This window comes from Taeniopygia guttata, chromosome 3 (assembly GCF_048771995.1).
Source record: "Taeniopygia guttata chromosome 3, bTaeGut7.mat, whole genome shotgun sequence".
Classification (NCBI taxonomy): domain Eukaryota; kingdom Metazoa; phylum Chordata; class Aves; order Passeriformes; family Estrildidae; genus Taeniopygia; species Taeniopygia guttata.
The window spans coordinates 81,744,192-81,760,085 of record NC_133027.1 but is presented as its reverse complement, the minus strand read 5'-3'; the positions used below and the strand labels follow the sequence as shown (position 1 = coordinate 81,760,085).

Genomic DNA, 15,894 nt, shown 5'->3' with positions numbered 1-15,894 from the left:
AACAGCTTGAACTCTATTGCAGTCAACCATACAAGGGAGTTCTGAAGTTACTAACACAGCTTTCCCTGCTGATTCTCAATAGCAGACTGTATTAAAGACTTTGATCACTCAATGTACATTCATATTCAAATGGATCAAGCTACACAATGCTCTTAATATAATTAGACCATTAAAAAAAATCGTTAAATTGTTCTATAGGCAGTAGCCAATCATGTCCCCATGAAGAAAAGCCCAGACTAAATTACCATACATTAAAACTCTAATGTTACAAATAACTTTAGAAGCAATGTCCTGGTTTTAGTTCTATATCCGTAATTAAAAAAATCAAAACTGGAAACAGTCCTGAATGTCACATTAAGCAAGAAGCACGGAAAAAAACTAATCTTGATATACAACTAAAGCAGAGACATGACAAGAGCAATTACACGGCTACAAAATGTCTTGAAAATCGTAAGTGAAAGGAATAGACAAAAAAATATGAAGATAATATTACAAAGGAAAAGTTTCCAGCAAGTCAGGAATCCAAAGTTTTCAATAAAAGATTATAAATTACCAACTAATCAAGAAAAAATTACATTAAGAAGTCTTTAATCAGTGTAAGGTCCCACATTTCTGTCACTATGCACAATTTTAGATGATTCAGAAAACTAGTAATGGATACTGCAATTTCACATAAAAGGTACTATGCACTATGCAGCCATGGCAGTTTTTGAATGTATTCTAGTCACAATCAAATAGAAGATTTAGTTTAGATCCCCGCAAAGAAATATTGGCTGACAACTTTCACGGAGCAATTTGAAATGAAACAGCAAATCAGAATTAAGAAATAAAACCAACTACCTTTTTTTTTCTTTTAGTATTATACAGAAATTCGATATAGTACATCAAATATTTTTGTGATTTGTTCCATGGAATCATTTTGGAAACCCATTCTTGTCAATGACTTGTCCTAACCTCACCAGAAATACCATTGAGGTATGTTGATTTTTGTCCTTTAAAGATTTCTATCCTCTTCAAGTACAAATTTAGGTGTACTTCACACATCATTAAACTTACCAAGGTTCATCTGTAGGCTCCCAGCACACCAAGCACACGCTACAGGTAAAGCACATAGCTCTGTCATCTCCTGATGAAGCAGGCTATGAAAATAGGAAGAAACACTTGAAATGTATATAGCTATGTACTACAACGCACTTTTAACTAGGTGACCAAGTTCTTTCCCATTAGTGACATACTAAAGCATCACACCAAACATATAAAAGGCCACAAATTATATACTACGAAGTGGCAGCATTTCACATTAAAAAAAGAATACACATTACTGTAGAAGAGATCCAGAACTAACATTCATGCAAGTCATCGGATGCAAACCACAGACATAGAACAGAAATTACTTTTTTTCTTTGGCAAAAATTCACAAGGTTCAAAAAATTTGTAACTGCAGCGGAATACATGCTTGGATAAACACGGGTTAAAAAATATTCCTACCAATCTCCTACGACATAAAGTATTCTCTACCACTCCTCTGCAAAGAACAGTTCTTACTAGCTGAAGTAACTGAGGAAAAACAATCAAAATGTCCATTCTCTTAAAATTTAGCATTTTCATGACCTCTTTTCAAGACATGCTTGGGAAATTTGCAGATGCAATTCCAACATAAGAATTTCCTGCATTTCTCCTTCTGTGCAAGTTTAAGAAATCATCCAAAAACTTAATTCACCCATCACGCTTTACAGCTGACAGAATGAAATAGACAATATTGTTGTCAAATGATAGGCACTGCCCAGCCACCACTATCTAAATCCATATTATAAATATTTTTTTAAAGCAGAGATAATTTTAAGGAATTAAAAATGGAAATAAGCAAAAGTAGTGGAATAAAATATTGAGGTTGTGTTTATTCACTAAGCCTAACAATTTAATGTGATCTAGGACCTCTGTTTGATACAATGAAGTTCTACTAGGAAAGTATGTTTCCTAAACACCAGTGCCAAGCTTACTGCTTTTTTGCTTTACTTGTAATATAAAAAGGATTATTTACTCAACAATCTAACAAGGAGAAAGACAGATTCTATGTAACAACCAACTTCATCTCTATTACTGTTAACTCAGATTAATCTGATATTCCAAAAAGTTTTATATGCTGAAGTTCAGAACAGTATTTTCAGTGATCTGTACAAAACAAACAAGCAACAAAAAAAAAAAAGGCAAACTCAAGGCACCAAAACCCCTTGAAACTTAAAAAAAAAAAAAAGCTGAATGACAAAGTTTTTATGGTTTATGCATAATTGAAGGAATCCATTAAAAATAGGAAAAAAACCCTACTAGAAAATATCACCACCTTTTTTCACCTGTCCTCCCATCTGGGGAACAAATACTAAGAACAACTAAATCTCTTACCTGGTGATAGAACCCAGCTTGAGCCATAGGATCTGGCTGTGCCCACCGATAACCCACATGAGGCCATGAAGTGAATGTCTCCCGTCTGTTAGCTTCACTATACATCAAAGACCTAGAAAGGGGAAAAACTCTACATTACCCAAAATTGTCACTTAAAATTAAAAACCCAAACTATGTATAAGACTTTCAGTGCTTTACTAACCATTACAATAGCATAAATAGTTACCTATAACTTACACATAAAATGATAATTAACTACTACAGGAAACTTACAAACTTCCCTCACTTGGGTGCTTAAAGTATATCCCCAATAAAAAATGAAAAGCCACACAACAACCTATGGACCTTAAAAGCAGGATTTAGAAAATAAGCTTCCCGGTAGGCTATTTGATCTACCTGCAGGAAAGCATCAAAGACCCAAAGCTATTCTGCATCGAAGGCAGCTGGAGAAGCTAGCCCAACAGAACTGCAAGAGAGTTGGATTTTTTTTTAACATGACAACTACTGCAAAAATTTGGGGTTCTTAGTTAGAGATATAAACATGCATATTTACAAATACTCTAAAGCGGTATTTTAGGTGTAACTAAATACATGGCACAACCTTCCAGCCCAGTTATCACTCACTACATATTATAATACTAGCAAATTTTAAACTACTACTTGCCAAAATATGAACCCCTTTGCAACTCAACAGTTAAGAGAGCAAAGTAGTTCCTCTCTTTTCCACCTTCACTCTGTGTGCTCACTCTCTCTGCAATAGCACATGAGAAATGAGTATCAGTTTTTCTTTTCTCTTGACAAGAGTTTTGTTCTCCCAAGAACTAGGGCTGTTAGATGGAAATGTGCCTTATTTCCTGTTTCTGCTTCTCAGCTTCAGGAGATTTTTGCTGTCTTATAAGAGAATGGAAACATTAAACATTTTCTGCCAAGGAAGCAATCTAGTCTAGCAACACTCACATAAGAGCTATCTTAACATTATACCAGCCCAAGAGGCAGATCTTGGAAGAGCTCGAATCAAAACACAATGTGGTGAGGTACAAGTAGACCAGAAGGCTTGGGGAAGGAAAGCTAAGAGATGAAATCAAATTCATTAAATTATTTGAGGTGTAAGAAATGGAAAACACATGCAAAATAATATTTGTACAGACACTTTCAAGAAAGAGAAATTTATAAACTTAAGAGATTCACCAGTATTCTAACTAGTCTCAGCTTATGAAGGTTAAAATAATGGGTTACTTGCTAATGTATACATTACCACTTGGATCAGAAAGAGATGAAGCAGCAGGCTGAGGTTAAATGTTCTCTTACCCCAAACATGCAGCAGTTTACTAGAGAGTTCAGAAGTATCATATATATGGTCTGCAAAGGTAAGTTCCTAAACTTCTAAACCATAAAACATAAACATGACTCTCTCTTGTATGAAGGAAAAGCAATTGACTTCAGGATACGATGTAGTATGTATCTAAGGCTTCAACTCTTATCTTTCTTAAAGTGTAGATTGGGATTAAGAGCAAAGTAAATTTGATTTGCATTAGAGTTGAAACCCAGATAGTCTTGTGGTGTCCACAAAGGCTTTGCTAAATTCAGTAATATGTATGGCACAGCACACATTAAACAGTTAATCAGCTGTATGTGTAAGAGCAATGAAGTACAGAATAGGTCTAACTCTTTGGCAACTAAGTTGAAGTCATCTAAGAGCTTATGCTGATACAATAAGGGGTCAAATTCATCACTTATGTTATCTTAATATACCTGTCCACAGATCGCCCAGGTCCCACACCAAGCTCTGGTCGTGCGCTGGGTAAGAGGTAAGATAACCTATCCATCACAGAGGATGCTACAGGTAAGGCAGCAATATTTTGATTTATCTTCTTGAGTTCATTTACAATGGCACTGGCGACAGACTTCAAAACATGATGAGGAAGGTGGAACGTAACCGTTGCCCACTAAATAAGAAAAAAAGTGTCTATGTGTTAAAATTTTAACATCTAAACAACAAACACATCAGAAGAGTGTCAAAACCAAAACCAAGCACATGTGATAAAAAGAAATACAACAACAGACACACAAAAGCAACATGGAGCATAACACAAGGAAAGACAGTAACTTCAAATTTTAAGCTCAGTTGGGTTTATTTTTTTACTTTATCAGCAAGAACCTAATCTTGTTTATTCTCTTATCAAGTGAAGCTTCACACATAAAACTAAGGAACAGAAAATATATTCCACTGTCTTCAAACAAAATCCACCACACTGAGCCATAGATTTTGTATGTTTCAACGGTAGACACACAAATTAGACTTGGGAATCCATGTCAGACAGTACAAAGACAAATTCTTACCTTCGCAACTTTATGATTTGCTGCTGTTTCATGTGAGGTATTTTTTAAGCCATCCTTCAGTTGGGTGATGAACAAATCATATCCCTCTGTGCTAGAAACATCTACTTTTTCTATGCAAGCAGATAACAGCTGCTGAGCCTAAAATGCAGATGTGCAAGCAAAGTTAACATCCACACTGAGTAACTACAACAGGAATTATGCCCGTTCCATTACTCTTGGAAATGTCCTTTGCCAGATCCTACTTTATCATATATCAGTATAATTCCCATAAAAGATCCATACCTGAGTAAGGTGCTCCAAATGTTACTCCACAGGCCAACCCACAGATAAACAGCAATTACTACAAATTCTCTCAAGGGCAATACTACCAAATGTCAAAAAAGTCAGTCACAAAAGTTAAAACAGAAGATCTATTAAAGCAAGGAATGAGGAGACATCTATTGCCCAATGCTTTCTCTTCAAAAGGATTCATTCAGCTTTAACAACAAAAAGTGACAGCAAGAACAAAAGTCTTGCCATTTTCTGAGTAGCTTTGTACCTTCAAAAAGGTAGGTAATAATGAGAACAACCACACTGCAATAAAATTAGAGATAAGCTACTTACAATGCTAATACAGCAAACTGAAAAACGAAGCAAAGAAAAACTCAGGCCAGTTTAGAAGTTTGTTCTTAAAACTGAAGATATAATGCAGCTAGAAAAGAATGGTATAAGCATCCATTTATAGACATTTTCTTCCAAGTCTCATCTGTTTCCAGCTTATCCCTCTGCCTGCTAACTTCACGTTGACAGGTAAGATTTAAAGGCACAGAGTATTCTAAATCTGCTGTAAGGTGGGTTAACATCTGAAAAATATTACAGGAATTCTTCCAAGTTACAAATATAGGGAAATATTTCCCAAGGACAATGGTCAGCCAGTCCTTTAAACAACCACAAACTGCTCGACACAGAACAGACTAAAAGGCCCCTTAGTTATGTCCTTGGGAAGCTCAGGGGAAGAAAGACTGAAATAAGGCAAACCAGCCCCCTAGCTAAGGTTGTATCAGAAGAATATCAGATAGACTGTGGAAGTTCCTAGATTTTAGTGCTCTATGGCAAATTCAAAACAGCATAGAGATTGCTTCATAACTTGCTAATGCAGACAATTAGAAATGCATAAAGGTGCACTGCACTACCAGCAGATCAAACTACTTAAAAGGTTACTTAAATTAAGTGCAAAAATTTGCAGAAAAGTTCTAGAGACAAAAAACCACTAAACACCCTTTCTTGGATGAAAGTTCTTGACCTTTTTATGATTAAAGAGGTGGACAGATGTGTTTGTATGATATTTGCTTAGTATTTACTAAGTTTTTCCAAGGTCTGGGTTGCCACCTCTTTAAAATTAAAAGAATTTGAGACTGATAATATTTTGCCTCCTTCCTCACTGATCTGGTGATGAAACACCCAAAGCTATTCCTACTGAACTCCACATTTCTTTTTCTACAGGAAGGATGTTTACAGAGAAGTGCTGCAAATAAGGGTCTGTAAACTCTTTAGAACCAAAGAATCTCTGTGCCAAAAACTGACACAAACTTATATGTTGTATTGAACCATGTGAGACTGCAAACCCATCACAACAGACCTTATGAAAGAAAATCCTGACCTCTGCCACTTTCTTCACACTCAGCCACACATGCCAAGACTCTTTAGTAACCCACAAAGGGTATAAAAGTGATGCCAGTGGGCAGCAAGCTTCAGAAACCCCTATGAAGATTTTATTGCTGGTACTCCTACTCAAGTCTAATAGTTAAAAACCTCACATATAACATACATCCCTGATTCACATTCATGTAAATAATTTACATCAATGCTAAGGATAAACAAATGCAACAAAACCCTAAGCATTACACTCTAAGCAGAAATGTCTACATTAGCTTCTCTTAAAGTGATACTAAATGCTCAAACCACAAAGTACTGTGTTACAGCTGATCCAAACATAAAAGGGAAGCCAGGTTTGCACATAAAGAAAGTATTTTGTTAGGCCAGCTGACCTTGCTAGAAAAATTAGATTCCAGCTCTAACTCTTCACATGACAGAACACCGTGTTACCTGATTTCACCTTTCTTTTCCTGAAAAACTATAACAACAACAAATAAGGGCCAGACTGACTCCTAGAAGTGCAGATAGATTCCATACACAAATACTGACAAAGGCGGGGAAATGAGTCCTTATTTTGGTCACTAAAAAGTTATTTCTTCTGAAATAATGTGGTCTTGAGCCATGCTCTTATTTGTTTGAGATACAGAAAACTGTGAAAAGCTATGGCCTTATGACAGCTAATAACTAAGAAACTTTTCCATTACATGGTGTTAATATCACCCTAGAAACTCAAATATCTGGCTTCCGTATTTCTGACACAGTTATTTACATAGCTTTTTTCGATCCCTTCCCTCCACATCTTACCTCTGTAACCGGCAATTCAAGCTGAACCACGTCATCTTGTTTTGAAACAGGTGTTTGCAGAGCTGTGTCTAACAGTAAGATGCCATTGAGATCTTTCCTACATCCTACTGCATAATCGTCCACAAAGATCACTTTATCCACAGCAGAAATATACTGACATTTCACCCGTCCACCTGGTTTAGCTATAAAGGAAAAATAAAATGCAAGATCTAATTAGAAAAATGCTTTTATAGAAAAGACCTCTAATATCTGTTTAGGAAAGTAATGTAACTCTGGCAAAATCTTTACTTCTTGAGATGATCAAAACCTAGCTAGCATCTTGGCAACCACAATTTTCACCACGCTTTTATAGTTCCTATGTTAAAAAACAAACAAAAATCTACAAAATCAAAAAAAAAAATCTACAAAAAAACCCAAACTACCAAAATCTATACATCCCAATAAATAAAACCATTTTATTCCTCCAGTGGAAGCAATCAATCTAATTCCTCCTCCTATCAGGAGGCCCCAACTAGTGTTTTCAATCTTAATGCAGATGCCTGCTGTACTTGATACTTGCTGACAATCAATGATAAGAACAAAATTGTACAAACCAGCAGGAACACTGAGACGAAAATTACCATTAAGGCTTACTAACAGCACTTCATCATGAAAAACAACACTTAAACTTCCCAAAACTAAGTACAGCATGTAACATGTACCAATGTGGTATGTGTTCCTTGAGACACTACAAAAGCTCATTTCTGCTCAGTGCTGCACACGTGATGTTAGTAACAGGTTTGAGAAGTTTTGTGAAGGCAAAGGAAGACTGCCAGCAGATAAACAAGGAAAGACTGTGGCAACTGATATTATCCCCTAAAATGTTTAATGTTACTCGTCACTATTACATGTCTAAAGCTGGATAGACTGCAGAACTAAATGTAATCCATGTGAAATGCTACCTGCATAGAAGGCAAACTGCCTTCCATCACAAACAGAGTAAGCTGCCACTCCAGAAGCAGATTGTGTGTATGTTATAAATACATGGACACATTCTCCAATGGCAGCTAAAAATGCTGCATCATTAACACAGATGTCTTCCTGTCACACAGGAACAGAAGTTTCATCAAATTTTGCATTAATCATGTCCTGTCCATGCTCGTATCTTTCCTCAGACACTGAACACTGTTTTTATTATAAATAATTTAAAAATCCCCATTTTGGTAGCTAGCACACAGTAAAACATCCAGATAAGGACAGCAACATAATTCTGTCATCTTCACATTTTGATACGAGTTAAATGGAAATTAAGACTTCTGGAAATACAGGGCACATGAATCTGACCACATTACATTTGTGGTATCCTCTCTTTGAAAATGCAAGGTAAAAGGTAAAGAAGAGTTGTCAGCTGCCCTTCCCACCAAGATTTCGGAAACAATGACTCATACTTACAAAACAAAGGACATATGCCTTTGCCTGTATTAAGTATACTGCAATTGTAACCATTGATACAGCAATCAGAAACACTTGAAGAGTCCAGAATCACTTGATAGTTGCAAAGTCTTTGGTCCTTGCTCAGCAAAAAAAGGTCCTCCGATTGGTAAACCAACTAATTTCAAACTGTGGTTTTGCCAATACACTGGAGTTCCTCACACAAGACTTTCTACAAACATCACAGCTGCAGGCAAGGAAGTAAACCATTCTACAAGAAAATAAGCTTTGTCAAAAAATCAAATACAAGTTTTAACATCTTTAAAAGTATACGTTTCAACAACGTACTGAAAACTATTTTGCAAATAAACTGAACAGTATCTGATGCAGTAAACTAGAAACCCTGATGATGTTTGCAGACTATCCAGTGATCCAAACGATGGATCACTACAGGACACTTTCTTTAACACATCACTTCTCTCCTCCTTCCTCCTCCTACAGAAAATGGGAAAAGCAGCTCACCCTTTCTGGCAGTGCCAACACCATGAACACTTTCTTTCGCACCTTCCTTATTTCCTGTCAAGCACAGGAGTATGCTCATGCCCTGTGCCTAGGAGTTCAGCAGTCTGTAGGGGCCCCAGTGATTGCAGCTTTCCAGGCTAGGACATTCTTATTTTATCAATTCTGTAGTGATGTTAATGAAGTCTCACATCTAAAGCAGCAAACAGCTAATAATCTCTGAGTAAATGGTCCAAATCTTTAGAAGCCAATGAAGATAACTAACAAGGCAGATAATATAGTATTTATGCTCCATTGCAAAACAAAGTAAGTTATAACTACAGAACAAAACATACATTGTGTCTGCCAGCTGTGATTTTTTTTGTGTACTGGCTAATATTCTAGTTGACTGTATTGACAGAAAGATTGGCAAAATTATCTCTAAAAAGTTATTTACAATTGCTGTTTTTATTTTATTTGAAGAACATAAAAACAAAACAGTCCCCTTTAGCCTAAGTAGATGGAACTTCAAGGAAATTATTTGATCAATATTTAATATTTTTCTAAAACCCAGAGAAACACATTCTGTAACTGACTAGTTTACACTAAATAGTAATTTATTTTACTATTTTGAGTTTAGTAAACTCAAAATTTTTGAGTTGCTCCGAGTTGCTGAGAAGCTTTTTTGCAAATAGAAGTTTAATTTTAAAAGTTCACAAAACGCATTTCAAGATAATTCTAATACTAGTCACATACTATAACACAGTCTACATATGGCTGATCATATGATTATAATAATAGATCTAGAATCAGGAAGCCAGTGAATATAGAAGTCACTGCTACAGAAGTAGTAACCTAGAAGTTATGCCTAGAAAAGTTAAATCATCCCAAAGCATTTTCAGATGTGTTCTTTTAAATTCAGAATTAATATTTTACAATGTGCTAAAGGACTCTGCCAATACCCATTGAAAAATATACTGGTGCCCCTCTAACATTATGTCCTGCCTGTCCAGCCCAAGTTTACTGGCAATAAATAGTGATCTACATCTTCACAAACCACAGCTAAAAAGTTTCATGTAAAATCACTAAATTATTTAAGCTAGATCATAAAAACCCAACTGTTACTCTCATTTTAGCCCCCACTGCTTTAGCTGTAATTTATTTTGGGTGGTAGGAGAAAAAGCAGTCATTGTAAGTTTTTAATGATTTCGCTTTTCAGTCTTGGCACAAGTGAATCATAGCTTCTCCCAATAACTCCAGCCTATCTGCCTAGGATTAAAATCAAAACAACTAACAAAGAAGTCATTAAACCTTTTGTCACTTCCTACAAGGAAACCTGGCAGGCTGCTAGCATGCCAGAAGTGCAAATCCAGTAGCATATCACATTGTGGTATGTCATCTATCACAACAATTAGAACAATTAAAAACTTAAAACTGAACAACCATCAGATTGAAGAAATAAGAACCTGAGAAAAGGAATAAATCACCTCCACCTTTTTTGTTTCAAACAATAGAGACAGAGACCAGCAATTTCCTGTGATTGAAATCTGACCTACAAGAGTATTACAGAAAACAAACTTGTTTGGAGAATTCATAACAGTCTAAGCAGCATCTGGCATGCCCCCTTGCCTATGGCATTAAGATGAACCAAACCAACTAGAGAATTAGCCGCGCATTTCAAGAAGTAGAACAATGAAAAAGTTTGTCTCCATCTCTCTTCTAAAGATAAGCTCTATAGCTTTGAGGCTGAATCTAAGAGAAGTGGCTGTCACCTGCATGTGCTTGGCCACCATCATGAATAGATAGATTAATGCTGGCAGTAACACCTTTATCTTTTGTGATACTGGAAAAAGTTAATTCACCTAGAAAACTGCTAGCCAGGAATAGAACTAAAACATATTCAGTAATTCTCTTGACAGTAAGCTCCCAATATAGAGCAATAAAAGCTTAAAAATAGTTTCTAAATTATAGTAAACTAACACTTCCTGCAGCTATAAAGTGAGAGTGGTAAACAGATGCATCACAGCATAATTCCATAATGCTAAGACTCAAGTCCAATCAAGTATCTAAAGGAACATTCATAACTTTATCTATCAATGTCACTAGGTCTTTAAATTAAGAATTAAAGTAACATTTTTTTGAGAAACAGAAATCCCATCAGCACAGTAGAACAGATACATTATGTGTAGCCATACCAGTTTTGCATTTGCCATTTAAATTAAAATATCTAAACAATATCTCAGTACTCATTTCAAAATACTTGCAATCATGGAAAAAATAAATGAATGGAGTTTCTGGAGATCAAAAGCCCTATCTATTCTATTGACTTTGTACCATAAGATTTGAGCATCAAACTACTTAGAGAGAATCCAAAACTCAAGAAAAGGCCAGGTTAGTGAACAGCAAAACTATCCCTTCCATCTGAGACAAAAACACTTCCTGCTAGAACCTCAGTCAGCTACTTCTCACACATTTTTCACATGTACCTGGGATTAAAAAAACCTTATGTATCAGTTGTCCTCATTTGTTACAAAGCAAGTGCCTTTCTTATTGCTACCACTTCAGGTAATCATAAAACCAACTGAAAGTTAGCAAGTGCAACACCTAATTACATACTAGCTAAGAAACACATCTGGCAAGGCAAGCATATAAGAACACTTGCAGTTTGAGGAAGCTCTGCAATTCAAATAAAAATAAGAAAATCCTGTCCTAAAGTTTAACTTGCTGTCTCAACTTGCTTATATTTGCAGGAATCTATTTTGAACTAATCCTACAGAAAATCACAACTATGGATGAGCTGCAAAAGGTTCACACAAAAGAGGATAAAAAGCAAACCACTGTAAGTCTGGTCTAAAAATAAAGTTGTCTAAAAATTATTTCACATCAGTGGCTCCCAAATGAAACAAAGACATGATGGTTGTGAACAGTTGGGAACACCATAACAAGAAGATGCCAAATCAGGCCATGACTGCTCATAATTACTGAATTTAACAGTTAAGAGATTCTCCCTTGTTCCTCCTCTTCTCTTCCTCATGTACGTCTCCTGTGGATACTTCAGCACTGAAGCTTTATCTTCAGGTCCAGGCCCAGCCCCTTATTTGCACTAAACATCACCTCACCAAAGCAGTCTGCTGTCATCACAAAGGCACTCCATGAACCCATCTTTTCCCCAAATCAGAAATATTCTCAAACTTTAGGAAAGGACAGAAAGGTAACTGTTAGATGAACACAGGTTCAAGTTCCTATTTGAGACAACATCAATGGCTTACACCAGGTATATACAAGCAGCATTTTCTTTTGGATTTCACTATATACACATACCTTCATCTGCCACATCAGCTGGAAGAGCTGTCCAAAATTATTTAATAAAGAAAAAACACAATAGAGCTGAAGCACGAAAGAAAATTTCAAATGTTCTCCAAACAGCAAGAATGCTGAAGGCAACAAACACCCAGATTCACATTACAAAGTGCCTTCAAACTCACTTATTTGCAAAAACTGAATTTAGTTAATGAAAATCAAGACATGTGATCTAAAGTTTATCTTTCCTTTGGCAACAAGCACAACAGAGTTGCTTCAGTATCAGTTTCATTATATGATAGCTGGTTTTAGTAATTCTTATTAATAGGAAGATGTTTTATCTGGGCCAAAGCACTGGAGACTGCCACATGAATATTAACTAGATGTGTCTGCTCAGGCAACTACTAAGAGAAGCTAACACTAACACTTAAAAGGTTTCAGAACATACACAAAACCCCACTGAGATCAAGACAGCTCATATCTCACTTGCTTCACAGGCACAGAGTCCTCTCCCACTGTACAGACTCAAAATGAGAGTGAATCAGCAGGAGGATGCTCCTGAGCTCCTTGTGCCTGTGCTCTTTGTGTGGTTTCAGATCTGCGTGTATCTGACATGAGTGGCATCACTTGGATGTACAGAACACAACTACTCACACAGCTTTATGCCATTATCCCAAGAACAAATTAAGAAAGATTTCACAAAGTATTCTAGAATCCTTCCTGTAAACCCCAGTAAACTGTGAGAATATAAGTCCCTGCAATTCTTCTGCAAACACCTCACTGAGGGCACATTCTTCTTCAAAATTTTTCTTGAAGTGAGAAATGATGAAAAAATTTCAGGAAAGTTTTCTTTCAAAGGATGCAGACAGACAGATTACACAGCTTCCACCCACAACCAGACATGGGCAAGGAACACTTCGCAGCTCAGTAACAGGAAGTTCCTGTTCTTCAAGTGCTAGTCCCATCACAGCATTTCACAACAAAGAAATTTTGCCAGATGAAATTTTACTACCAATTCCTCTTTTGGTCCCTAAAGTGGCAGTCTCTGCAAAAGGAGAAAACATCTCCACATATGGCACTTTTTGAACTCCCAAGACTGTTTGGCAGGAAATGGTTTAGCTTCTCACCCTTCCAAGCTCCAATAAGTTAAGGAGATTTGAAGACATCATGCTGGGAGAAACAGCAAGTTCTCAAAAGCAGATGGGTGGGTTACAAGGCAAGTGAAAACCTGGCTACATTGTCATGTGCAAAGTTAGTCCTTAAGGATACAACACCTAGCCAGTAGAGTGGCATACAACAAAGCCTGATATATGGTTCACTACCTTCATCAATGGTTTGGATGGTGGGACACACTGCACCTTGATTTAGACTGTGGATGACACCAAGGGAGATGACTGAGGGAAACTGATGCATTAAATGACAGGGTTGCCTTATACGAGGATGTCAGAGGAATGGCTTGACATGATTCTGACGTTCAATGAAGACAAATGCAAGGTCTTACACCCAGAATGGGATATAACCTCATACATCAAGAGAAGCTGGGGACACTTGTCTGGGTGGCAACCCACCAGAAAGAACTTTGGGATCCTGATGGACAGGCTGAACAAGAGGCAGCATTGCATCCTCTCAACAACAAACTATTAACATAGAGGGGACCACAGGAAAAGATCAGTCTCTAATCAGCAGAAAGCCCACATCCAGTATATCAGTTCCATCTTTGTTCCTCCATCTGAGATACCAGCACATATGTGACAGTCTCATGAAGGAGGTACTAAGAAGTTAGAGGGCTGGAAAATACAACACATGGAGAAAGACCAAGATAATGGGGCTTGTTAGTCTGCAGAAAAAGAGGTTTAGCACAAAATCTAACAGCAGTCTTCCACTACTGCAGCAGTAGCTCAGAAGCTATATTAGACTGCTGAGTTACTGCCTTTCTGTTTTGAACATTACTTTAAAAAAACTGTACTGACCAGAGAAGCAGGCACATTGGATCAGATGAAAATGATCATAACCTCATATTTTGCCCAAGACGGTGGTCTAAACCAAGTGGTTAGTGAAGAATTTAAGAAAGGTAATCTACAAATTGGTTCTTTCCTGTAACAATCTCAGCCCAAGCCAGTTTGTGCTTATGGATCTTCTGACCCAAAATGGATTTTGATTATTACAATGACCTTTGACAGGTTTTTCCTGAATCACTTTGTCCAACACTGTTGGAATTCCACAAACATATAGCATCCACAATGCCATGTAGCCAGGAACTCCATATTTTACTATTTCTCAGTTACTACTTTTGATGCCCTCAGCTCCTGTACTTGAATAATCAACTCCCAATCTTCATTTTTCACATGCTCTCACTCTCTCAACTCCCCATTCCAAATCATCCCCATCATCTTTTTCAGACTGAATACTGTTTCACATATATAAACCATTTGTTTCACATATATATACCATTCCACACCTTAATTTTCTAGTTCTGTCACACTCCTTTTGAGACAGAAATATGGCACATATGCAGACATTGAAAAAGGACATACAATCGGATGAATTCTTGACAATTTCTCTAGCATTTGCTTGTACAGTAACAACTGATCATTTAGCTGGTATTTCATATTCCTAGCACAAGATCTCATTCTGGTATTATGAGTTAGTTCAGACCCCAGTACACCAGGTTATAACACCACTAAATTCTTATGAGTTTTTCAAATTTATTAAATGCATTCTCATATTATCCTAATAACTCCTACACAGGGAAGTTGAAGCAGAACAGACTAGATTCATGCACATTTAAGTTATATTTAAAAGTGAAACTACTCTTTAGGATGCCTTTTCAAACTCTTTAGAGAAGCCCCCAAAATGAAAAGGCCTTGTACATTTTAAACACTTATTTGCAGCATAAGAATATTTGGACATGGTGATCAGGTAAGTTAAACCTGAGTTCTGTCATTAAAGAGGGAAATTGAGAAAAGCTACCTTAGGTTTGGCCTTGCTAGGTAGCTTCTGTAGGTATTGGGAAGCCAGTTCTTCTACAGATTCAGAATAAGGACTTTTCCTTTCCCATTATAACATGGGGAGGGAACCTGATATTATTTGTTAAAAAATGTTTATCTTGCAACTTCTGACTCACAAAAGCTATAGAAAACTGATCAGGAAAAATCCACTACCAAAAAAAAGTTTAACAAGCATGGGTTTTTTAACATGTCATCATTTATCATCACAACATAAATCTAGGATCCTGCAGAAGACAGGTCAGCTAAGTCTACCCCACTATTTCTCCACATTAACCACACTGCCTTCTTATTCTCCAATTAAACACTCTATTTTCAGTCTTCAGTGCCATCTTCCCAGCTTCCTATGTCCCTAACCCTTTACCCATTGTCATTCAGGCACTCCACCATAGTTCTCAGTGCCACCCTTCACCCTCCCAGCTCTTCCTTTTAATATGGGGATTTCCACAAATCTTTGTAGCCTGTTGCCCAGTAAACAAGAGTTTACCAAGCTGTTCTCCTA

At 36.7% G+C, this 15,894-nt stretch overlaps 1 protein-coding gene across 7 annotated transcripts in view; it reads right to left on the bottom strand.

Annotated features, from left to right (window-relative positions):
• Nucleotides 1-15,894, bottom strand: part of BIRC6 (baculoviral IAP repeat containing 6) — a 170,482-nt gene that overhangs the window by 147,482 nt on the left and 7,106 nt on the right. For all 7 annotated transcript variants that reach the window (XM_030268488.4, XM_030268493.4, XM_072927206.1 and 4 more), the window contains exons 2-6: nt 7,180-7,361; nt 4,741-4,878; nt 4,153-4,346; nt 2,401-2,512; nt 1,057-1,139 (exon numbers count right to left, since the gene is read on the bottom strand). In XM_030268488.4, the coding sequence (XP_030124348.4) occupies nt 1,057-1,139; nt 2,401-2,512; nt 4,153-4,346; nt 4,741-4,878; nt 7,180-7,361 (709 nt within the window). The remainder of the gene's footprint in view (nt 1-1,056; nt 1,140-2,400; nt 2,513-4,152; nt 4,347-4,740; nt 4,879-7,179; nt 7,362-15,894) is intronic.